Source organism: Schistocerca piceifrons, chromosome 2 (assembly GCF_021461385.2).
Source record: "Schistocerca piceifrons isolate TAMUIC-IGC-003096 chromosome 2, iqSchPice1.1, whole genome shotgun sequence".
In the NCBI taxonomy this organism is placed as follows: domain Eukaryota; kingdom Metazoa; phylum Arthropoda; class Insecta; order Orthoptera; family Acrididae; genus Schistocerca; species Schistocerca piceifrons.
The window spans coordinates 329,922,440-329,950,023 of NC_060139.1; the positions used below are offsets into that span (position 1 = coordinate 329,922,440).

Sequence of the window (27,584 nt, forward strand, 5' to 3'; positions counted from 1 at the left end):
CTGCACCGGTAAAACTTTCGCAGTTATGGACGCCTATGAAGGCAGCATGGCTCAATATTTCTGCAGGGGACTTGCACGACTTGTTCATGCCGCGTCAATTTGGTGTCCTACCCCATGCAAACGGAGGTCTGGCACGATATTAGGAGGTATACCATGAGTTTAGTCACCTCAGTGTAAGTTTAAAACAACGTAACATTTATCTTAAAATGGTTTTATCAGAAGCCCGTGTCTGAGGGAGTGAAATGCTTTTAAAATGGTCTTATCGAGAGCCCAAGGAAAGGCAGCTAATATCTGAGGGAAGACGAGGGGCCAAATGATACGTCGCTTTGTGTGGGGAAGATGCTCTCGAGGCGACCCTGGCCGCACGATATTACAGGCAGCGGTTGGCGCTCTCGTGCTGCAGATCGCCGAGCGCCGTCATCGGCCTAGTGCCGAGGGGGTCTATCTGTTCGCCCGCTATCTCGTCCGCGAGGCCGTGCCGTGCGTCACGCACCCCCGAGCCATAAGAGCTGGCCGACGGCGCTGGACACCGGATCAGTCGCTGCGCAGATCCGTCCGCCGCCGCTGCCGTGTCCTCTTCCGCCCGCCGCCATTGTCGCCGCCGTCTCCGTCACGGAAGGCCGCCGCCCCTGTATGATCTCGAGCACCGCTGCCGCTCGCGTTGACACCGTCCACCTGTTGCTCTTCGACTCGTGTCTCGGTGAGTGACCACGGCGGCTGGCAAATGTTTCTCTGCGATCGACCGGGCAAACAACCGAGTGCTGCGTCGTTCTTGGCGTGCCGTGTTTTGGGCAGTGATCTCTCCATCGACAGGATATCGAACTGCGGCTCTCTCAACAGTGATGGAGAACGCGCGTCTGTAGCACAGAACTTCAGCGTGCCTGTAGATTCGTGTTGTCTGCATCATACATCTTGTTATAGTTAGGCAAAAATTTACTGATCGTTCTGTGGTATTATTGGCTTATTTCTGGTGTCGTTGACTGGACCACGACACTACCAAATCAGCGCAAGTCTGCAGTACTTCAACAGAAGATGCCCGCAAAACAAGAATAATTAATTCCTTCATTTAACTTACGAATTTCAAATTCTATCTTCAAGTTTCTTTTGTTTGCTAGTACGAGGGACACTCAATAATTGAAGTGAGAATTTGATGTAGAAAAAACTGTGTATTTTTACGAAATGAGGCTTTTACCACATCTTAACATAAACCCCAACAAATTCTCTGATTTCTTCGTTGTTTCTGAACTATTTTATACAGGGGACAGGCAAAATGATGTGAACACCTATACTTTATTAATAAGGGGGCTGGATCCCCATTTGCCAGTAGTACAGCTACGATTCTTCTTGGAATTCTGGCATAATGGTGGTATAGTCTCCAGTGGAATGTTATGCCACTCCTCGATCAGAACCTCTTGTGACTCTTGTAATGACGAGGGAGGCGCCACACGCCCTCAGGTGGCTTGCGGAGTATGGATGTAGATGTAGAATCTGCTCCGGAGTCTGCACTCCAGTACCACCGACAAGGGTTCGATAATATTATAGTCCGGGGACTGTGCTGGCCAAAGAAGACGCTGCAGTTCAGTTGCTTGCTCCTCATACCACGATTATACTGTCCTGGCTGTGAGAATGGGTGCATTGTCGTCCTGATATATGGCATCGTTATTGGGGAACAACATTTGAATCATGGGGTGCACCTGATCACCTAAAACGTTCACACAATCTTTGGCTGTAACACGACCTTTTAGGGTAATGATGGGACCAGCAGGATACCATGAGGTGGCTGCCCACACCATCACACTTCCACCTCCATGCTTAAGCGTTGGAATCAAGCAATCAGCACTGTAGGCTTTTTTGGCGTTCTCCAGACGTAAATCCGGTCCGATGTTGTAAATAACGCTGGCCGGTGTGGCCGTGCGGTTCTAGGCGCTTCAGTCTGGAACCGCGCGATCGCTACGGTTGTAGGTTCGAATCTTGCCTCGGGCATGGATGTGTGTGATGTCCTTAGGTTAGTTAGGTTTAAGTAGTTCTAAGTTCTAGGGGACTGATGACCTCAGATGTTAAGTCCCATAGTGCTCAGAGCCATTTGATTTTGTTGTAAATAACGTAAACGTTGACTCGTCGGACCATATGATATGTTTCCACTGGTCAGCCGTCCAAGATTTATGCTCCCGACACCATGTTTTACGCTTCTTTGCGTTGGTTGTCGTCACTAATGATTTAGGTATAGCAGCTCGTCCATGAATATTCGCTTTATGGAGTTCTCAGTGCACAGTGTCGATAGGTAGGGGGTCTCGAGGATGGCTATTGAGCTCTGCAGTCGCTTTAGGCGCCATAGTTTTGTGTTGTTTTGACACAATTCATGTTAGCGCACGACGATCTCTTGTCATTTAGTTTTGATTGGCGCCCACTATTACATTTAGGCTGTCATTACTGTTGAAACAGTTTCTCTTGAAACATTCAATAAGTTGGCTGTCTTGATTACTGACGCTCCAGCTAATCGGACCCCCACAATCTGCCCTCTTTGGAACTCTGTTATGTCTTTCATTGCACGTCGACCTAGGCCTATGAACGCAAATACGAAGCTGCACTACTCGTACACAACCAGCACTGATGCCTTGTCCGTACTGAACAAGCACAATCCAGCGCGACGCGTGCCTTACCTGCGTAGCTGACCGTCAAATACAACCATCCCATTACTATCACTGTTCACATTATTTTGCTTATCCCCTGTACGTAATGCCTCCGTGAGTGGACCAAACAAATGAAAATCTTCTCTAGAAAAAGGTCACCTTCCCTTTCATACCCTCTTTCAAAGTGTGTACACATTTTGAGTCTTGTTACCTTGATTTGTTGCGTTATTTCTTCCGGGACCCACCTTGCACTGATTTTGCTGTTCTTCGGTTTGTTACTGATAACGTTACCAACCGTACTAATACTTACTGCAACTGTTTTTGCTGCATCTTCAACTGTATTACGTCGGTCTTCACAAATAATGTCGTCAATGGGAGTGTCAAGCGGAGGAGTTTACACTTCAATTGACCATCGAGTTTGCTTTCCATCAGTTACTAACGTTCGGCTGTTTCTCAACTGTTCTACCCACTTCTAAAAATTTTCGAACGATATCACTGAATATTGGTCAACTAACGTGGAAATTTCAAGCGGACATGCCATCCTTAAAGGCAATATTGCCGTTATAAACCAAATAGTTATTAACTGTCATCTGTTCTCCACTCATCCCAGCAATGCCAACCGAAAATCATGAAAGTACAAAGCCCCTTCTACGAACTGTTTCATTTCTATCATAAATCTGTCTCTTTAATTATTGAATGTCCCTTTATCTTTACTGTGTACATATTTCAGGATACTCACAGATATTTCCAATGCTGTTCACGAACTCGGTTATCTGCTATCATGCATACGTATCCCCAGGTATCAACAATAGAAGGAGAGAGTTTTCAGTGAGAGTGTAACCGAAGTTACTGACGGAAAATTAAGTGGATTAAAGAACTGTAGGAAGCAGCCGTAAAATTTGAAACTAGTAAATAGATAAGGTCAAATCAATACATCTACATCTACATGGATACTCTGCAAATCACATTGAAGTGCCTGGGAGAGGGTTCATCGAACCACCTTCACAATTCTCTATTATTCCAATCTCGTATAGCGCGCGAGAAGAATGAACACCTATATGTTTCCGAACGAGCTCTGATTTCCGTTATTTTATCTTGGTGATCGTTCCTCCCTATGTAAGTCAGTGTCAACAAAATATTTTCGCATTCGGAGGAAAAAGTTGGTGATTGGAATTTCGTGAGAAGATTTAGTCGCAACGAAAACGCCTTTCTTTTAATGGTGTCCATCCCAAATCCTGTACCATTTCTGTGACACGCTCTCCCATATTTCGCAATAAAACAAAACGTGCTGCCTTTCTTTGAACTTTTCCGATGCACGTAGTCAGTCCTATCTGGTAATGATCGCACACCGCGCAACAGTATTCTAAAAGAGGACGGACAAGCTTAGTGTAGGCTGTCTCCTTAGTAGGTCTATTCCATTTTCTAAGTGTTCTGCCAATAAAACTCAGTCTTTGGTTAGCCTTCCCCACAACATTTTCTATGTGCTCCTTCCAATTTAAATTGTTCGTAATTGTAATACCTAGGTATTTAGTTGAATTTGCGGCTTTTAGATTAGACTGATTTATCGTGTAACCGAAGTTTAACGCGTTCCTTTTATCACTCATGAGGATGACCTCACACTTTTCGTTATTTAAGGTCAACTGTCAAGTGCAGGTAACCTTCATGAATATTGGTATTTAATGTCATATCGGAGAAACAAATTACCGCATTTGCAGTGCATGTGTCTATAGCATTGAGAGGCAACATAAATACTCCACGGTTTTATGCTCGATTTCGAAACTATACTAGTGGAAATGTACAACAAAAAGCAAAAAAACTACTTATACGCTGACTTGGTGCGATGCAGCTCTTTGCTAACGTTTTACACTTGCTCTGTGAATATTTGTATACGCTCTTCCTATGGTCTTGTTATTTTTGAACGAATATTTTTATGTTTATTTGGATGGCCATCTTCAACAGTAGCTGACGTATAACAGCTGCTTGCTTTTTCCTATCTTAAAAGTGCTGCTGTTTAAGAGAATGTTGCACCAGGCGCATTTTGCTTTTGTTGGTATAGCATCTTTAAAGGTGATTCGCGTTTGCTACTCCATTTTTACATATTTTGAAGTCGAGACCTTTCGCCCTAGTTGCTAGCAGTGGTTTCAGTCGAAAAAAGTGTTTGCAGTTTCATCCTTCGCGTTTTTCTCCAATTTTAGTAAACCGATTTTGTGTGTGGTTTCGCTTCTTTTGCATTCAGCACTCTCTTTCTGTGTGCTGAATGCAAAATTGGCGAAATCGTATTAAAATTTCTATGAAGACAATTAGTGTGAAGGTTTACATAAGTGAAGTCAAGGAACGCAAATGCAGCAAAAGAAAAAGTACGTTACTAAAAGCCGAAAAAAAGCAATGATGGAAACAACTGTCGTCTTCCAAACATGTAAAACAAAAGAGTAATAAACGCCAGTCAATAACATCGAAACGCGTCTGGCGTAACACACTCTTAAATTGCGTTAGGCCGGTATTACACTATCAAATTTCTTTGTCAAAGAATTGATCAAAGATGTGATCCAATATTCCGTCCAATATATTTGACAAAGATCTTTGACGTAGCGCTAGAAGGGGTATTACACTGTCATCAAATTTTTCGTCAAAGTTCAAGATGGCAGACAACAACTTGTTATTTAACCGCAGCAGTTCTACGTACTCCAATTGCATTGCGTGCACATGCGGAAAAGAAGTGGGGGAAAAAAATGGAACCATACATACGAGGTTGACAGTCTTAAAAGTCCTGGGATTACAACTTGATAATAAATTCAGTTGGGAGGAGCACACCACAGAACTGCAGAAAAGCCTAACAAATCTGTGTTTGCAATTCGAGTGTTAGCAGACATAGGCAACATAAAAATGAAAAAGCTTGCATACTTTCATTCCATAATGTCATATGGGATGATATTTTGGGGGTAAATCTTGAAGTCAAACAAAAGTTTTCAAGGTCCAAAAGCGTGTAATACGTATTATTTGTGGAGTAAATTCACGGACCTCCTGCAGAAACCTCTTCAAAGAACTGGGTATACTAACTACTGCCTCTCAGTATATTTACTTCTTAATGAAATTTGTCGTAAATAATGTATCTCTTATTCCAACAAACAACTCAGTTCATACATACAATACCAGGAACAAAAATGATCTGCACAAGGACTTAAAAGCACTTTGGTTCAAAAAGGGGTCCACTACTCAGGAACACTCATCTTCAATAATTTGACAGCAAACAAAAAATTTAGTTAGAAATAAAGATCAGTTTAAAAGGAGCCTGAAAGACTTACTACTGGCCAACTCCTTCTACTAAAAAAAATGGCTCTGAGCACTACGGGACTCAACTGCTGAGGTCATTAGTCCCCTACAACTTAGAACTAGTTAAACCTAACTAACCTAAGGACATCACAAACATCCATGCCCGAGGCAGGATTCGAACCTGCGACCGTAGCAGTCTTGCGGTTCCAGGCTGCAGCGCCTTTAACCGCACGGCCACTTCGGCCGGCAACTCCTTCTACTCCATTGGAGAAATTTTTAATAGAAACAAATGATGTATTGTATTTATTCATACTATTAGTATTGTTATTTCAGCTTAAAAAAATCGACATGCTCCACATCCACGAGGATCTCCTCAGCACGGATCTATGGAACGAAAAACTAATCCAATCTGGGTGAAGCCGTGGGTTTTACGACGACACGATAAAAGCATTCAACAAAACTTGTTACGTGAGCTTACAGTGGAAGACGTCAAGTCGTACATCAATTACTTAAGAATGGATGAGCATACATTTCTATATGTGCTCAATGAAGTGTATCCTCATATCACAAAGCACAATATTCACTTAAGAACTGCTACATCTTCAGAAGACAGGCTCACTATAACACTCCGATTCCTTGCTACAGGAGACGGTTATGTTAGGTCTCCAACCTTCTTAATCTATTTTTGTATTCAGGGTGCCTCACGTTGTAAAGCGCCTCATCAGCTTCAGACATCTCTATTAATTTTGTAGTTGTCGGCACACACCAATTGTATTTACCGGCAATGGTTATAAAAACACTAAAGACGACAGAACGCTGCAGTGATGCTAGCGCTCCATGTGGTAACATGTCACATTGCAGTGAACAGAAGACAAGCGGTTTCTTTGATCAAATTTACAGCGAGGCCCTAGATTTGATCAAATATTGGACGACATTTGACAAAGTGCCCTTTACACTATCAAATATCTTTGACAAAGATATTGGACAAAGAAATTTGTCCGGCCTTACTGCTTAAGAGAAAAAAATGATGTATTTGTTTTTATTTCTCTTCAGCAAACAATACAGCAACGAGTCCATAAAACAGTAAGAGAATACAGGGTGTCCAGTCACAGAGATAAATGCCAACACCGTTTCTTCCAACGGAATTTTAATGACTGCTATTCAGGTATCATTACTGTCCAGTAAATTAGAGGATTTCAAGCAGCTAACGCGTGTGTCCTCGGCGCTTAGGTGTATATGTCATAAACTGGTTTACGGTACATTATGCCTCTCCCTACGAAAACATAATGTATCCGAGAAATGCCTACAGTGAAACGTGCAAGTGCGGCATTCAGCGAAACTGGGTCCATCAGAGACATCCGCAATTTCATGCACGCCTGTGCAATTACCCATATCATATAGCATAATGATGGAACTGTAGTTTGGTACAAAACCATCCAGACATTACATCGTTATTTGAAGCGATTTTGTCTATGAAATTATAAGACTTCAGTCAAGGCCACATTCCTAGGTGGCGTTGCTTCAGTGAGATGTGTAAATGGCAGCACATAATTCACTGGCCTCAATACCACGTGACTCAACTACGGAAATGATAGTATCACATTGTTAGCGAGGAGGCATTAAATGGGACTGATTCGTGCAAATCTTTGTATTTGACGCCACTCTGCTGACTAGAACGTTTTTGTGACGAAGGTGACACGAAATGATTAAGATGACATTAAAAAATCCAGCCTCTGATCAAAGAAAATCTCCGTTCCGGTCGGGAATCGAGCCTGGGACTCTGAAATCTAGACACAGCGATGCTTGTCACTTTTTTTTAAAAAAAAATTAAGTAACTTTATTGATAAAACTCTATAACATTGCAGTCCATGAAGATTTACAGTTATTGTTTCACATACATTACACATACAATACACAGCACATCAATAATTATAACAACACTGGTAAAGATATCTTCCTCGCGTGACAAATATGTTGTTGTTGTTGTGGTCTTTAGTCCTGAGACTGGTTTGATGCAGCTCTCCATGCTACTCTATCCTGTGCAAGCTTCTTCATCTCCCGGTACCTACTGCAACCTACATCCTTCTGAATCTGCTTAGTGTATCATCTCTTGGTCTCTCTCTACGATTTTTACCCTCCACGCTGCCCTCCAATTCTAAATTGGTGATCTCTTGATGCCTCAGAACATGTCCTACCAACCGATCCCTTCTTCTGGTCAAGTTGTGCCACAAACTTCTCTTCTCCCCAATCCTATTCAATACTTCCTCATTAGTTATGTGATCTACCCATCTAATCTTCAGCATTCTTCTGTAGCACCACATTTCGAAAGCTTCTATTCTCTTCTTGTCCAAACTATTTATCGTCCATGTTTCACTACCATACATGGTTACACTCCATACAAATACTTTCAGAAATGACTTCCTGACACTTAAATCTATACTTGATGTTAACAAATTTCTCTTCTTCAGAAACGCTTTCCTTGCCATTGCCAGTCTACATTTTATATCCTCTCTACTTCGACCATCATCAGTTATTTTGCTCCCAAAATAGCAAAACTCCTTTACTACTTTAAGTGTCTAATTTCCTAATCTAATTTCCTCAGCATCACCCGACTTAGTTCGACTACGTTCCATTATCATCGTTTTGCTTTTGTTGATGTTCATCTTATATCCTCCTTTCAAGACCCTATCCATTCCATTCAACTGCTCTTCCACATGACAAATAGTGAAGCAAAATTTAATTTCGTTTCGAACACCTTGATACAAATTCAGGCTGCCTTTCCAGTAATTTCTATTCCGTAGTGCACGACAAAACTGCAGACTAGACTGTTTCCTCCTGAATCAAATTCCAGAACTATTATGTTGGCACTTCAAGTCCATTTCATGCACTGAGCTTGCCCCTTGTCAACCAACATTTAATGAATGACCAGAGACCAATCTTTCTAGAAAATAAAATAAAAAAGAGCATCCTCTTGTACAACAAATTTCATTCGAGTCCATGTTTTCCACAAAGAATCGTGAGCATGTTTGCAAAATTCTTTTTGAAGTTCGGAACCCGTTTTATTCGCCAGAAGATTTCTTCCTTGTAAACTTGAAATGTGATGATGATGTCTTCACCATTTCTGTTTATAACATAATTACACATTTTCTGAGAATCCACACCACACTATTGGTTTTCATCTGTGTGCAGAACTCCGAATCGGACCAGAGGAGTATGTGGTTTAATTGTTGCCGAGCTTCTTGCGAGGAACGCTGTGCTCTTTCAGACCCATTCCTGGTTCATTAACTGTCCGCAGCAAGTGAATCATGTCACAGTGTATCCACCAGACCATCTATAAGACAGTCCTACTGAGTTTTTAATTTGTTACAACTGTACCGTTCACGACTTTATACCACGTTGGATGAAATGGTAAGCTTGGGTGCCTCAGCTTTTAGCCATGTGTCTTCTTCCTTACATCAACCAAGCTTTTTGTCGTTAAAACAATATTTCGTAAAACGTTTTCGCCTAAATAACTCACTTCAAAATTAGACTCTCTGGTGTGGTTCGGTTTAAAGTTTAACTTGCCTACATTTATTGGCAGTTGCACACTTGCTGTACACTGTTGAATAGCTACAAAGTGACAAGATGTGTGGTTCCTGGTTAATGATCATGATGGTTCTTCTTATGGATAACTCGACGCGTTCCATCTGTCTTCACTTTGAGAAGATGGCACAGTTTTTGGCCGGACGTGGTGGCCGTGCGGTTCTAGGCGCTGCAGTCCGGAACCGCGGGACTGCTACGGTCGCAGGTTCGAATCCTGCCTCGGGCATGGATGTGTGTGATGTCCTTAGGATAGTAGGGTTTAAGTAGTTCTAAGTTCTAGGGGACTGATGACCTCAGATGTTAAGTCCCATAGTGCTCAGAGTCATTTGAACCATTTTTGATGGCACAGTTTAAGTTGAAGATATTGCCTTTCCTCACATACCTACTGGAATGTTACATTATTCTTTTGGTTTTCATTTTTGGCATCAGTAATACCGCTAGGGCACGAGCTGTGAACGGTTGACTACTGCACTGGCAGACGACCACTGTTCAATACGGTCAACAGTTTTTGAGCATAGGTATCTGCTCCTGGTGAGCAAAGTGTCTGACTCGTGCTAGTGCAGTAGTCCTACATGAGGAAATGGCCGTGAAGAATCCCAGTAGCGCGAAAGCGTTTCTGCAGTAGGATTTGTCCGGAGACGGGATGAGTGGTGGTAGCATTCTGTTGCTGATTACCAGGCTGGAGCTGCAATTTCCTGCGTTTAACTCCACAATCGCTCATAGAGAGATCCTCGTCGACGTCGACATCATTAAAGACAGAGCACTCAGCAAGTTGAATAAGAATTGGGAAGGAAATGTATAGTGGCACTGATTTTCCTCTCTCTCTTTTATTTTTTAATCTATTCCAGCACTGCGTTTTCTGTGGTGTGAAGTAATGCCTGAAATTAGATATTCTCGGCACACTCTTGCCAATGTGGATTCCAGAATATTGAATTCCCTTATAATTCCCAAAATGGAATATCCAATGCATCTAGCTCCCACTACCACACCGTGTTCAAAGTCTGTTAATTCCTGTCATGGGGCCATAATCACATCAGACACCTTATCACATGAATCACCTAAGTACAAATGGAACCCCTGCCAAAGCACTGCCCTTTTATACTTTATGTATGCAATACTACCACTATCTGTACATATACATGACTTCTGTCACCTTCATAGCAAACTTGCATTATCCTTTGATTATGCAACTGCATAATAGATATTGAGAACATTCCCATTCAGGTTTAAAGGCTTGTGATGATAGAGTGCTAGCCTGTCTCTTTTTGTGCAAGCAGCCACTGGATCCATGAACATTCTTCATAATCCAAACAAATAGCAAAGTGTAAACAGCACTGACAACACGATTCTGCCAAAATGAAAAGAGCTGTGCCAACTGAAAAATGCCATGCCATGATAGTAAATGAAATGTTATGCTTCTGAGAAGGACCAAACAGAGCTGAGACAGGCCAAACCTTGACCCACATGTGGCCCGCACGTATGGCACACATCCAGATTGGCACATCATGGCCACCCCGATCTAGGTAATTTCCTATCATTTTTTACATCTAAGTTCATGTTCCCAGCTAGAGGGTGTTTCCTACTGTGTCACATGCGCACACCAGGGAAAAAGTTAGTCAATGCCACCAGACATCATGTTAACACCATTTAACACAGACTTTGACCTTGACAATGGTGTCAATTCAGCAAAGAAGAGAGCCCACAAGTTTCCCCAGTTATGCCGCATCCATGTCAGGTCATGTATTGATAATTAGATCCCATAGTGTTACCAAATTTCAGGGGTGTTGATTGCTCCATTTCACCCACTGTTCCAAAAATCCCCAAACATTCTCTATGGGATTACGAGCAGCTGATTTAGTGGGTCAGTCAAGGTGCGATAGGGTGCCTAGAACTGCTCAGCCACAACGGCCGGCCATAAATACAATATTCTAATAAAAAATACTTACACTGTCCATTACTCAGCACTCAGTGTGACACAAGAAGTTGTGAAGCATTTAGCTATAAAGTTTTTTGAGCATTTACTGAACATATTAGATTACATCCACAGTGAGGAAATTCTTAAGGTATAACACCATGCTACACAACACATATTTACAAGAAAATGAGATATGTTAATACACCTACACACCCAAGTGAAAGGATCATAATTTTGTTGAAAAAGTCAATAAAATCATAAACATGTTTCCATTTAAAACTTAATAATAAACTTGACACAAGATGTGTAAATTTACTATACACTGATGTGCATATGATAATTCTTTGGCTATTGTAGCCATGCCTCGCCAGAGACAACCACATTAATGCACTGAAGATGTTCAGAAGTCATGTTTTGCATTATTCTCACATTATTTGATGCTATTAACAATGTAAACACATTGCATTAATAAAATTATAATTAATATATACACATCAGTGGTTGTACCAAGGAATTTGTCAATGGAGTAGAAAGAGTTGGCCAACAACAAATCCTTTAGACTCCTGTTAACCCAAAACATTACTAAAAGGGGCATTCAATAACTAATGGAACACATTTTTTTCTGAAAGCATTGTTTCAGGATTCCAATACAAATATTATTCCCCTCTCTTATGGTGACAATACCCTATTTTTAACATAATCTTCGTTCAGAGCAATGGATTTATGCCACCTTATTTGGAGGCCTTGTACGCCCACACTGTACCACGCAAATGGTTGACGTTGGAGCCAACATCTCACTGCATTGATCACCTCCATCATCCAGGTACTGCTACCCATAGATAGCTTCCTCGATTAGGCTAAACAGATGGAAGTCGGAAGGTGCAACATCCAGGCTGTAGATTTGATGAGGAATAAGAGTCCAATGAAGTTTTGTGAGCTCTTCTTGGGTGCACCGACTTCTATGAGGCTTTGTGTTGTCAAGGAGAAATCCGTTTGTGTTTTTGTGGTGACGAACATGCTGATGTCATTTCTCCAATTTCCCGAGCGTAGCACAATGCACTTCGTAGTTGATTGTTGCACCATGAGGGAGGACATCAAATGAAATAACCTCTTCAGAGTCCCATGAGATGGTTTCCATGACTTTACTGGCTGAGGGCTAGGCTTTGAACGTTTACTTTGGTGTTGTGCCACTCCATGGATTGCCATTTTATTTCTGGTTCAAAATGATGAACCCATGTTTCAATGCCTATGATGATATCCAACAAAAAAATTGTCAAGAGTGGCCGCATATATGCAAGCAGTTCTGCACAGATGGGCCTTTGTTCCTGTTTATCATCTTCTTTTAGATGAGGGTGAACCCAGTAGGCACACTCCGTTGAGCACCCCTTCTATTGGACGAATGTGTTGGCACTACCAATACAGACATCCAGTTGATCAGCAAGGTGTTTGATTGTGACCCATTGATCACCTCAAATGAGAGTGGCTATACATTCCAACATTGCAGGAGTCACAACTGTGCGCAGCTTGTCAGCATGTGGGTTGGGTTTGGGTTGTTTGGGGGAAGAGACCAAACTGCGAGGTCATCGGTCTCGTCGGATTAGGGAAGGACGGGGAAGGAAGCCGGCCATGCCCTTTCAAAGGAACCATCCCAGCATTTGCCTGGAGCAATTTAGCGAAATCATGGAAAACCTAAATCAAGATGGCCAGATGCGGGATTGAACCGTCGTCCTCCCGAATGCGAGTCCAGTGTGCTAACCACTCAGCATGTGGGAGATCGGACAGGTTTGCACGACCTTGTTGTGATGATGACAGGTGCCTCACCCAATGAGTCACTGTGCCTTTGTTCAGTGCCAAGTCTCCTTAGACATTCTGCCAGCACCTATGAATATCTGCTTGGAACACCTCTGTCACAGACACCATTTTGAAGGCTACATATAGCACTGCCACCTATTTAAACTTCATGAAACTATAGGGGTTGAAGCGGCGATGTCCCATAAAAAATTCTGAATTTTTTCAACTGAAACTGGCTGAGAAAAAAATGTGTTGTATTACTTATTGAAAGAACTTCATAATAATGTTGTCACTATAGATTACAACACATTACATGAACATGGTATATTGCTGTAACATCTGACATGCACATGGTGAGAGATTATCTTATAGCACACAGTAGCTGTTACTTAAAATAAACATTAAATAAATAATCGGCAAGATAATAACAACAGTCAGCAGTTTCCAGGAAGTGTGACAGTATTGGTAGTTCTAAGCTGCTGCTGAGTGAATGAATGTTTCCTCACTGTGCCCAGCCTCAGCAGCTGTGACAATTAGGGTAGCCCTCACATAGGGACAGTGCTAACTGAACGTTCCTGGGCTCCAGACTAAACACATTCCAATGATGCTCAGTCCACGCGTTAGTATTAATACTGTTGCCAACACTGACCCATCACTGCCATTTTCCCCTCTGTACTATACCAGCCTGGCAATAGCCAAAGTTTGGAAACACTGTAATCTTGAAATAAAGATTACATTGCAATCAATTTTAAGACCACTTCTCTCTTTTTTTTAGCTTCGTCAACTTTTCAGGTGGGGTCTGAACCTCCATAGCTGCCAATCTGTTTATGCCCATGTATCAATTACTGGTCTTGTACACTATTGGCAATAAATCATTGGAAACAATAACAACCTTGAAATACCTAGGAGTAACCATCCAGTGTGACCTAAAGTGGAATGGCCCCATAAAACCAAGAGCATCATTTCAAAAGTTCTGCGCACTGTAAGATAGCATTGAAGAAAATAATTTATTTTATGAAATACTGTTACAGGCCTTCAATATTCTTGCTTATGACAGCTTCCCAACTTTTTGACAACTTCTGTATACCAGATAGGGCACCTTCATTGTGACACAGTAAGCTACATCAATTGTATCAAAATGTTTTCCGCAGAGTTATTCCTTCAATTTGAGAAACAAATCAAAGTCTAATGGGCTCATATCTGGACTGTATGGTGGGTATGGATGTATTCCCTATCCATATTTGTTGAGTATTTATGTCACCAGTAGGGCAAAATGCGGTCTTGCATCATTGAGCAAAATGAGGACACCAGCTGCAAGCATGTCAGGCCTTCTTTAAGGAAATGTCAGGCACAAAACATTTTGCAGAAACAACTTATAGTGTGTGTGTGTTACAGACATCCTCTGGAGCAACCTATTTGTAGCTATGACTCCATTCATGTCATACACAAAGATCATCATCAGTTTCACCTTTGACCGTTGGTGGCAGAATGTTTTGGGCATTTAGAGTCAGAACTTTCCTATTGTGATGATTGAGACTTCAGTTCTGGCTCAAAAGCTCATATCCAAGTTTCATCAAGTGCAACAATTCTTTTGAGTATCAGTTCTCCTTCTGGTCAATAACATTGAAGCATTCTTCTACAATTCTTCTGTGACTACTTTCTGCTCTTCACTCAGGTCATGTGGAATCCATCTGGCAGCAACTTTTCGGATCTTTAACTTTTCTCTTATGGTTCTGTAAACTGAAGTGACAGATATTCTGGCACCATTTGCAGTTTCCTCATATGTTATTTTGGTCGATCCTCTCTCAAAATGTCATTAACTTTAACATGACACGTGTAATCTGTTGCAGTTGGTGGCCTTCCACTTCTTGGAATGTCCTCAGTGCTTGCCTCACCTTCATGGAAATGAGCAGACCACTGTGATACTGAGCTACTATCCACTATAATATAGCCACATACCTCTGTCAGAGTGTTATAAATTTCTGCTGGGTTCTTTCCATGTAGGGATTTGACAGAGCCATGGGAATCAGCAAATACACATACATGCATCATGCCTAAAATTCTCGCTCACAACTGACATGGATTTTATCTTGATCACGCCACTGTAACAGTTGCATGCGCACAATGTGCAGAACTTTTGAAACGACCTTGTAATTGTAGGGAAAGCACATGCTAGGCTGGGATTTATTTGAAAAATCTTAAGGACATGTAAGCAAAATATCTGGTCATCCAGTTCTTCAGTATAGTTAATCATCAATCTGGGACAGTTTAATGATTAGAAGAGAGAGAGAGAGAAGTTCCAACATAAGTCCCTGTTCCATCACAGAATCTTTTGGTAAGCATAATGGAGATGCTCTGCAGATTCCACTGGCAGATGCCATGAAATAGGCACTGTGCATTATGGAGGGGTTCACTGTGCAAGTTCTGAGAGCATATGTTCCGAGTCAATCTGAACAACAAATTACTTGTGACCAAATTTCTCTTGCGAAGTGACTACAAAGAAAAAAATCAGAGAAATTGTTCCTTTCCTACACCATCTGCACATGGAACAGTAGAGGGGGAAATGACAGTGCTATCAGAAGTACCTTCCACAACTCACAGTAAGGCAGCTTTCAGAAGATGGAAATAGAAGTATTATAATTCAATCAAAATATTCTCTTTGGCAACATGACAAAGGTTCCATATTATGTTGATGTTCAGGCACCCTCAGTACAGCACAGTCCTGCAGGTTAACTAGGTCACCAGGACTTTCTTATACTTTCAATAAGTAAAACAAGAAATTTGATTTCTAACTGGGGTTTTATTTTATGATATACCATTCAGAAACACTATATTATTGTCTTCATGTTTCTTGAGATCAAATTCTGAAGTGGAAAATTCTTAGTCACTTAGACTGAATAATCTACCTCTAAATTGAGTGTTACTGTGCCACAGTTTCAGTTAATTTAGCTGCAGCAGTAGTTAGTAGTTATTCAACTTAATTTTAAATTATATTGTATTGATTTAGTGCTATTCTCATATCTAAAATGAATACAAAGTGAATGTATGTAAAGTGTCCTGGGAGTCTTTCATGATGACAGAAGTGAAAAAATATTCTCACTTTTAGGGTTGCATAAATTCAAATTATTTTGCATGTATGTGTAAAAAGGAAGATAGTACGCAATCAGCAATGTGGACATAGTAAGCTCGCACCCATGTTTTTGTTTCTCTTCATGTGCAAGAAACATATGGTCATCATTTATGTTTATGTAATATCCAAGCTATTAATTACAAATATTAAAATTTTTAAGAGTAGTCTTTGTTTTATTTGAATGTTAAATGAGAACTGCACTGTTAATTTTCATGTTCCAGCATGCCACAAGATGTCAGCCTTCCCACAAGGCATGCATGCTGCATACAAAGTGCGTAGCAACTTGCAGAAGTACGAGTCAATGACCAAGGCAGATCGACAGTCATCATTCAGCAGCTCTAGTACAGATAACTCAGGCAGTGGGAACTATCCTCACATGGAAAATAAATGTAAATATTCTTAACCTTAAAATACATAAGAAAATAATTATGTAAAATAGAAAGCAGTGGACTGATAGTGCCATTGATTATTGAATGTTATATTAAACTACTGTATCATATCGGTGACTCTGGTAACATATAAGGTAGTAGCATTACATTACATTACATTTTTATTGGTCCTTTTGATCATTTGTTGTACAAGGTATACAATATGATATCGGACAAGCCATTGTGTTTTACAATACATGTTTTTAAATCAGACAAGAATATTTACATTGATTAGGGGTTAATATAATCACAACTGAAGGTTCAGCTTCCATACATTATTTGTTTTTAAGAAATAGATTTTTATGTTTCAAGATATTCATCTATACTATAATAACATTTTTGCAATAAATATTTATGGACAGCAGTTTTAAATTTTGAAGTGTCTTTTATTGTTTTAATGTTCGTAGGTAGCTTATTGTATAGTCTGTTTTCTGTTTGCAGTGGTCCATTCTGTTTTAGTGTTGTGTGTGCATGTTGAATATGTATGTCCTGCTTTCTCCTTGTGTTATACAGGTGGATACTCTGGTTAGTTGACACAAGACTGTTGCTGTTTTCTAAGACTTTCCTTACAAATATGATTACTTGTAAAATGTACAGACATGGTAGTGGAAGGATATGTAGGTTCTTGAATAAGAGCTTGCATGAGCTTCTTGATGCAGCATTTTCTATGGCTCTTACAATTCTCTTTTGGTATATAAATCAACTTTTGCTAGCAGATGCGTTTCCCCATAAGATTATGCCATATCACAGTAAGGATTCTGCCTGGGTGAAGTATACATCTTTTAGTGTCTCTTTCGATGTGCAGTCAGAAAGAATTTTGATAGTATAGCAAATGGTATTTAATTTATTTGTAATGTATTTTGTATGTTGGGCTCATCTTAGATCTTCTTGGATCCATATCCCAAGAAATTTTGTAGAGCTTACATTTTCACGGGTTGTAGTAAACAACTCTATGTCTGGTGCTAATGGAAATTTATTTTGCACAGTGTGTATATGCATTGTAACTGTTTTTTCTGTGTTTATTACTAAGTTGTTTCCAGAAAACCAGTCTGTAATGTGAATGGTACAATTTTTCTTCTTTGGTCCTTCCTTTTTTATCACATTTGCGTCATCTGCAAATTTTATGTAATTATGGCATGAGCTAGTTGGTTCCAAGTCATTTACAAAGAGTAGAAACAGAACTGGTCCTAGAATGGAGCCTTGTGGTACACCATACTTGATGCTCTGCCTTTCTGAGCAGTAGGACTTTATCTTGCTCCCTTCTCCCTTACTCTCTGTTTTGGAGATGTGATTTTATACATTCATAGGCCAAGCCTCTAATACCTACAGATTCAAGTTTCTAAAGCAAGATGTTGTATTTGATGACATTGTATGCTTTAGAGGCGTCTAAAAGTATGGCTGAGATATGTTCTTTATTGTCTATTGCATTTAAGGCTTCATTTTGGAATGCAAAGATAGATGTCTCAGTAGATTTAGATTTTTGGAATCCATGTTATTTGAGAAATAATTATTTTTTTCTATGAAACTGATTAGTCTTTTATAATAGATTTTTCAATTATTTCGGAAAAAAACAGACAATTTAGAAGCCAAAACCAGGAAATACTTGTATTTTATGTATCATCAAGTAGCTAGAAAGGTTTAAGTAGGTTATGCGTACTTCATTAGACACTGATTATCTGTAGACACTTTTATTCCATCTGGCAGCACTGATCAAGAACAAAAGTTGTTCATGTATGGCTGTGTGGTATTTCTCACAGCAAAGTCCTCAAAAAAATTTGAAGGTCATGTTTCATTAACCACTGAATGCTTGTTCTAAGACACAAATACATTCAGTAATTTAAATGTAGTAAATTGTTTATCTGGTCACAATGGTCAAATATTACAATAAAATATTGTGAAGTATTAAATACACATCATAACAGAAAAGCAGAGTATGGAAGCAACATAACCAATGAATCAGTCATTATGTTCAGTGAAAAACTATGGGAAGGACACAGGGAAGATATCTCTGTGACCAACACTGTAGACTAAAAATTAGCTTTTGCATAACAATGTTTCATCAGTATTTCAGTTGTTCTTCCCGTAAAAATAGGGGGCAGCAGCAGGAGAGGGGTAGGTTAAAACAAAACAGAAGCACAGACAAGGGATGGGCTACATAGAGGTGTTAAATTTATTGTGATGGGAGGAGGAAGCTCTGTCTAATTCAGAGAACAAGTTGTAACAAAGAACTGTAATACCCTTACCACAAGTATTGTACAACTCTTTAGCCTATTACCAGTACCAAAAAAGCAACACAGAAACACTTGACAGAAACAAATGAAAAACTTCAGGAATAAGTAAAAACAATCAGGACAATTATTAAACAATAAATAAACTAAAACAATGAGGCAAATGAAACCAACTTCCTACATAATAGCTGTGGCAGGAATGAAAACACACTAAAATAATTGGACACCAGTTTCAAGGATTACTACCTCACTGTGGCAGCAAGTATTGCACCTACTGTTCTACAATAACATAGAGATGCATTAGTTTTACAAGCAGTCACTGTTTACACCAGCCATCAACAATAGTTTCAAAAATATAATCTCCAAGTAGGTAGAGAAAAATTTTATCACTACAAATGGTAATTCTTCTGGCTGTGATGGTGGTTCTAGTATATTATTAGATCATATGTTGATTTGATATGACTGCCCTTAAGTAATTTCTGTAATGAGTTTATGACTCGTGATATTTTCCCTGACAGACTCAGATATGAAATGGTTATACAAATCCACAAAAATGGAGCTAAGAAAATCATTTCTAATCAAGACCCATTTTACTTCTATCAGTGTTTTAAAAATGTTCACTTAAATTGTCCACCATCAAGTCCAGATTCATGTCCTATAGCATAACCTGATAAATGCCTTTCAATCTGTTTATGTGATATATCCTTCACAGCCTAAGCCATATGTTTTCTTGCAAATGGAGTACTGGTGAATTAAACAACATAAAAACATCATGTCAGTATTTGTGAACATTGCCAAGGGCTCTGATTGTGAGAGCCATAAAATTCTCTTCGACAAACTGAAGTGTTTTGAGATGCACGACACCTCTTTCATATGTAAGGAGACTTACATCCATTTTAGAAATCAGAGGTTCAGACTAGATGGCCAGTACTTAATTTCAGAAGGCAAAATTCCAGTGTTAATAGACACATTTAAAAGTGAAAAAAATATACAGTGTTCTAGCAGGTACATTTTCCACAAAAGCATAGTGTGGAGGGAAGGAAGTGTTTGACATGGAAGTGTCACAGCTTCAAAAGAGAGGTATTGTTGTTTATTGTCCGGTTTTGTAAAATGTTTTGTTTGAACTTCAGTTTGGAGAATGACTCCGGAGGAAAATGCTGCAGAACTGCATGCCGCCTTATTGGTGCAACTAGGAGGACTGTGTCGATCTATGGTGCATAGTACTTCATCATGTCCAAATGACCAATAAGGCCTCTAGGTATCAATTACTAACAAGAGCACAACACCCTCCCATCCCTTCACACACTGTTGTGTGTGAGGAAGGTGGACCAGGGGACACCTGGAATGGAATATGGAAGAATGACATTGGATTTTCTTCACCAATAAATGCAGGATTTGTCTGACACCTCATGATTGTCATACAAGAGCATGGAATGATCTGGTATGAATGCATGTCTCTGGCTTGCAGACCCACAGTTTCAGCAGGGAGGTGGATTAGTCATGTATAGGACTGACAGGAACTTACCTCACACAACTGACAGATTGCCAAGGAATATCCATGCATATTACTATGTATCTGGTGGAGCAATGCATATTTTGATTTCACATTTTGTGCACTTTCAAATAGATTGCCTTTATCTTGTTTATTGTTTTTGTGTTTCACAGTAAAGTTTTTCCCCCTACATGAGGTTTATTCTTTCATGTTGACAGAATCTTCCGTCGATTCTTGGTAGAACAATATTATAATAAATGAAAAGCACCAGTTTACTTCTCTTCCAATGTTCTTTGCAAACATTGTAACTTCTTTGGTGATAATACTCAGTAAATGTCTGAAGATGGTTTTGTAAGCCAAAAACCGGTTAACAATAAAAGTAATATTGTAGAACAAAAGCAAACTGGTGCTTTTCATTTATTTATTCTTTCATTTGCTTTTCCCTTTAAATCTAAGCTTACAAATTTTTGCAGATGTGCAGTGGAGAAAAACCTTTTTTGAATAATTTTATTTATAATTCCTATGACAGTCTAAGTTAGTAGACTATCACTAGTCATAATGTGTTATTAACACACTTTGCAGAAGTTACCCAGCATTGGCTTCTGCTGTTAATGTACCCATTCCACATCCCTGAAGCATCTCCTCCATGACGGGATTTATGGAACACAGAAAAGTGAATACAACAGCATTTATGAACCTAAATGTTACATGTTCTGAAAATGTTTGAAATGTCTGTTACATACATGAAATGTTTGGCTAACCAGTGTATTTGCATGTGTATAAAGATCTTACCCAGCCACATGCATTTTCCTGCAATTAATGTACAGTTAGAAAGTCGCTGTTTAATATAATTTTTTTGATTCAAAGTACACTTTGAATGAGTTTTAATTTTATTACAATTATCATAGATTACTTAATAGATTAGGTAACAAACAGACAGGCATTTAACAAATGAGAATGGCAGTAACTTACTGATGAACACACATCCCTCCCACCCCCCCACCCCTCACCCCCCTCCCATTGTCTCGTTTATTGTCACCTTACACTGACCATATTACTATAGGAATTTTTACTAACATTAGGGATCAAACACAATCCATTTTAATTTTTTTTTGAATGGATAGATAAAAAAAATCTACTCACCAAGTGGCAGCAGAACACATACATAAAAGGTAAAAGACTGTTGTGACTGGCAAGCTTTCAGAGCCAGTGGCTCCTTCTTCAGGGAGAAGGGTTGAAGGGTAAGGAAGAAGGGTCAAGGAAAAGGACTGGAGAGGTCTAGGAAATGGGGTAGATTTTGCGAAAGCCACTCATAACCCCGGGTCAGGGGAGAGTTACCATATGAGATGAGAAGGAAAGACTGATTGTTGGCAGGTCTTTCCTTCTTATCCCATACTGGTCAACAATGTCTTTCCTTCTCATCTCATACAGTATGTCTCCTCTGACCCGTGGTTATGGGTGGCTTTCGCAAAATCTACCCCATTTCTTAGACATCTCCTGTCCTTTTCCTTCACCCTTCTTCCTTGCCCTTCAACCCTTATGCCTGAAGAAGGAGCCACTGGCTCTGAAAGTTTGCCAATCACAACAATCTTTTATGTGTGTCTTCCGCCGCCACTTGGTGAGTAGATTTTTTTATCTATCCATTTAAATAATTTTATCAGTATTTGATTGTTTTTGTTGTTTCAATCCATTTTAAGTAGCATGTAAATGACTGCAAAGATAATTCATCAAATTCACATGTGCTTCATTTGTGTAAAATGTGCTCACTGTCTTCATAACTGTAATGAATCAAGTTAAAATGAATTGTACCATGCTTTATAAAATGCTGCACGGCATTTCAGTCTGAATTTGGGATGATGTGTTGTCATTTAAAATGTTTTATTTTTCAGTTATGGAAGAGTTGCCCACTAAATATAACGACAAGTTGATGAAGAGTATCTGGGGTTTCTATAACAGATATTCTGTTCACAACCTGAAGACAATTGAGGATGGAAATGTCAGCAAGAGCCAGCAGTAGTTGTAAGTATTCCTTATTGTATACAACATAAATAACACTACAAATATAGACTGAAAACCTTGGTTTCATTGCTGATATGTAGTTGATACTAAGTTATTAGATGCTCATACACACCATTCTATGGAGTGTTGTGTACAACACAGTCAGTCACTATTTCTGAACAAATTATAGCTCATGGGAACAAATAAAATGCATCAACTGAATACCACTGAATGTGGCAACTTTTGTGAATGTACCGTTCAACCTTATTAAGATGACAGCTGGAAGCAGTTTTCACATAATTAATTACCTCTTGTTTTCTTTTTTGTGCTACAAAACCTTACAGAAATTATTGCATCATTTCGACAGTCATTAACTTATAGAGTAATGAGTATAATATATGTTGTGAAAGTTCATCCACACAAGCCACCTTTTCATTTATTTGACAAACTATATCAAGAAAATCAGTTGAAGTACTGCCATCTTAACACGTGTAAATCAAGCTATTAAAAAATTTAAGTGACAAAATATTGGCGTCTGATGTTGTCTATAGCTTGTCAAAAGCATTTGATTGTGTAGTTTATAGCATTCTGTTAAAGAAGCTCAAATATTATGGGGTCAAAGATCTTGTTAGTGACAGGTTTCCATCCTATCTAACTAAGAGGAAGCAGACTGCTGCACTAAGAAACTCAGCATCTACATAATAGGGAACAATCACCACACATGTACCACAGAACCACAAAACTCATTATTGGCAATTATTTTCCATCATATATCCAAGAAGAAGAAAAAGTTCCCATTGCTGAAAATACCAGTATTATAAACAAACCCAATGGGGTAACTTCAATATTTGAGAATGTAAATAGTATTTTCTTGATAAAACTGGTTCTCTGCAAATTCTGACCATGATTACATCATTAGAGATAATGCATGAGGTTAAAACAATAAATGAAACAATTCTAAATTCTTAGATGTTTATACTGATAACAACCTGAACTGGAAGTCACATGTTACTCATCTTCTTAAATGTCTTAGCTCTCCATCTACATCTATGTGGCTGCTTTCAGACTACTTCACCACCATTCCACTTGAAACAGTGCATGGGACAAAGAAAACACACAGATATTTCCATGGGAGCTCTGATTTCTTTTATTTTCTTACAATGGCCATTTCTCCCTATGTAGATGGGCACTGACAAAATATTTTTGCATCTGGAGGTGAAATTTGGTGATTGATATTTCATGAAAAGATTTCATCACAAAGAAAAATGTCTTTATTTTAACGATTGCCACACCAACACACACATCATATTCATGACCCCTCTACCCTGTTCCACAATAATGCAGAATTAGCTTCCCTTCTTTGAACATTTTCAACCCCCTGTCAGTGCTATCTGATATGGATTGCATACCATGCAGCAATACTCCAGAAACTGATGGACAAGTGTAGTGTAGGCAGTCTCTTTAGCAGACTTGTTGCATCTTCTGTTCCATCAGTAACAATCTTTGGTTACATTAGGGATAATATAATATTTTGGAAATAAAAGTGTCGAAAAACTGACTTACTTTTCCCTGTTTTCATTCACTAATATCTTATGGCATAATATTCTGGGATAATGTGATATTGAGCATAAAAGTGTTTATTGCACAGAAATGTGTAAGGATATGCTGTCCACTCTGCAACTTCTTGTAGACAGCTGTTTAGACAGTTGGTCATGCTGACAACACCTGTACACTGTACAAATATTTAGTCTCACATGAAACTTATTGTTGACAAACAATCACAGTTTGAAAACAAGCATAACAATCATAAATATAATAAATACAGATAAATGGTTTTCATTTTTAAGCACTCAGTATTAGTGTTTTGCAAGAAGCAGTCACTTATTCACTCAAAAAAATTCTTTGACAACCCATCAGTGATGGAAAGAAGAATTTTTGAATGTATAATAAGAATGCTATTTATCCATTCTAAACTCTATTTGAAGACGCCTCAGAAGGCCCAATGATGGTGTCCAACTCCTGTGTCATCCTCTTTGGCTAGGTGCCACTGTGTGGGAATATGGAGGGCATGTGGTCAGCACACTACTCTTCTGGCTATCGTGAGTTTTTGTGTCCAGATCCATTACTTCTCAGTCATATTTGATCCTCAGTTGGCCTCACAAGGACTGAGTGCAACCTACTTGCCAACCGCACTTGGCAGAACTGGATGGTTAGCCATCCAAGTGCTAGCTAGCCAAGCCTGACAATGCTTAACTCTGGTGAGCAGACAGGAACCAGTGTTTTGCTGTGGCAAGGCTGTTGGCAAGTTTATACGTTCACCCACCAAATATTACAAGTATTAAATAATAACACATCATCAGTTGGTATTTTTGTGAACTTTCTTAGTGCCTGATTGTGTAAAAATGTCGCTCTCTCAGAAAAACATAATTTGAATGGAACTGCTGGCTTTACAAACAACTGGCCTGAATCATACTTAACAAAGAGAATGCCAAACATTGTGCTGAATAATTCAAATGATGTTAGAAGAGTAGGAAATTTTAATGATGAGATGAATCACAAAAGGAGTGCACAAGGCACAATTCTGGGTCATTCCAACTTCTTATACATGCGAATAACCTTCGACTTAACATCCAACAAGAAGAATTGGGACTGCAGACAATATTATTGTAATAATAAATCCCACTGGAGATAAAGCAACAGAAGAAATTATTAATGATGTTTTTCAAAACATTATTCAGAGGGTCTCTGCAAATGGGCTCTCCCTAAATTTTAAGGAAAACACTATATTCTATTCTGTAAAACAAAGTCATACCAGCAACAGATGTAGCACATGAACAAGTCAGGGAATAATGTACAGTGCTCCACATTTTTGAATGAACGTATCTGTGTAAATCTGAACTGGAAGAAGTATTTTACTGAGATTCTCAACAACTAAATTTGGCTACTTTTGCTCTTCATGTAATTACTAGTCTTGGAAGCAAACAAATCAACCTCCTGACATATACTTCACATTTCTACTCAATAATGTCTTATGTAATAATTTCCAGGGGTAACTCATCAATTAGAAAGAAAGTACTGATTTGCACAAAAGTGAGCAGTAAATAATAATATGTGGTGTTCACACAAAGTCATCATTTAGGTACCTCTTCTTAAATACTTTATCTGCACCATCACAGTACATATTTTCACACATGAAATCCATCAGAAATAATCCATTACAATTTGAGAAAAGTAGTTATCTTTAGACCTACAACACTAGATGACAAAACCATTTTTACCCATTATTAAAGCTGTCAGTGATCTGTAAAGGAGTTCAATGCACAGTAACAAAAAATTATTAGTAGTTTGCCTAATAACATAAAATGTCTTGAAAGGTAGCAAAGTTAGTTTTAAATCTAGCCTTCAAAGAAAAAAAGTGAACTGTTGGGTTGCTGCATAACTTCATAATGTTTAAACCTAAGTTTAAATAAACAAAATAGGTACACATAAAAGAGACTTTAGTCATCAATAATATATTCTCTTTCACTATCAGCAACAGTCTGCAACGCTTGGGTAACTTCAATTCTGTGGCTGTGGAAATAACATGGTTTTGAATTGAAGAACTTGTTGAGCCATGTTAGGAGAGCATTTTAATCTGGAAAGGAAGTTCCTTGTAGGTTGTTCAATAGAGAATAGAAAATGTGGAAATCTGAGGGCACAAGATTAGGTGAATAAGGTGGGTGTAGAATGACTTCCCAACCAAACTCCTGTGTAGTGTTTTTTGTCAGTCTAGTAGGATGTGTTCTCTTTCACTATCAGCAACAGTCTGCAACGCTTGGGTAACTTCAATTCTGTGGCTGTGGAAATAACATGGTTTTGAATTGAAGAACTTGTTGAGCCATGTTAGGAGAGCATTTTAATCTGGAAAGGAAGTTCCTTGTAGGTTGTTCAATAGAGAATAGAAAATGTGGAAATCTGAGGGCACAAGATTAGGTGAATAAGGTGGGTGTAGAATGACTTCCCAACCAAACTCCTGTGTAGTGTTTTTTGTCAGTCTAGTAGGATGTGGGTGGGCCTTATTGTTGAGTAGCATCACTTCACACAGTCTTCTTGGTTCTTATCTTGGATTGCATCTGCAAGATGTCTCAATTGCTGACAGTAAATGTCAGCAGTGATGGTTACACCTTGTGGAAGTAAATCATAGTACACCACACTGTCGCTTTTCCACTACACGCTTAACATTATCTTTTGTGGATGGTTGCAGATCTTTGTACAGGCATTTGCTGCTTTGTTTGGGCTCAGCCATTCCTTTCTTATCCTTATGTTAGCCTAAAGACACCATTTCTCATCACCAGTAACGATACAAGATAGGAATGGTTGGTGTTCTTCACAAGCCAATTGATGGCAAGCAAGCAGATATGTAACCCACAGATTTTTATCGTTCTGGCTTAGAGAGTCTGGCATGTATACATCCAAATTTTGACCTTTCCCCATTGTAAGCAAATGTCAAATGATGGTGAAATGATCACAGTTCATCACATTTGCCAGTTCTCGTGTACACTGATGAGTATCATTGTGGATTAATGTGTTTGAACAATCTTTATCAAGCCCAGAAGGTCTTCCTGAATGTGGAGAGTCACTAATGTCAAAAGATCCTCCTCAAAACAAGAAAACCATGTTCTTGCCATGCTCTGTCCAATGACTTTATCCCCAAACATGCAGCAACTGCATGTGGCTGCTTCCGCTGCTGCCACCCCTCTATTGAACTTGAGCAGAAGAATTTGGTAGAAATGTTCCAATTTCTCCAGTTGGCACTCCATTTTCTAGTGTCCACAGCTCCACTCTTTATATCCATATGACAAAACAACAATATGTAAACTCAAATAACAACGTTGAACTACAAATAAAAAATGACAATTGGTCAATAAACCCATACCAACTAGAATACCAAAATGCAAAACAAAATCACAACAAAGTTATGCACCAACCTAATAGTTTTTAAGTGTAGGTGATTGAGTTAGTGTTAACACTGATCATGTATGCACATTCTGCCAACTGACTCGTTCTACATCATTTTGATAAAATAATTGTTCAAATGATGTATTGAACATGTAATGAACTAACTAACTGACTCTCACTGA

The 27,584-nt window shown here is 39.1% G+C and overlaps 1 protein-coding gene across 1 annotated transcript in view; it reads left to right on the forward strand.

Annotated features, from left to right (window-relative positions):
* Positions 1–417: 417 nt before the first annotated feature.
* Positions 418–27,584, forward strand: part of LOC124777051 — a 75,516-nt gene continuing 48,349 nt past the window's right edge. Inside the window, exons 1-3 of the mRNA XM_047252320.1 lie at positions 418–700; positions 16,540–16,707; positions 22,356–22,485. Coding sequence (XP_047108276.1) covers positions 634–700; positions 16,540–16,707; positions 22,356–22,483 — 363 coding nt within the window. The 5' untranslated portion in view covers positions 418–633 and the 3' untranslated portion in view covers positions 22,484–22,485. The remainder of the gene's footprint in view (positions 701–16,539; positions 16,708–22,355; positions 22,486–27,584) is intronic.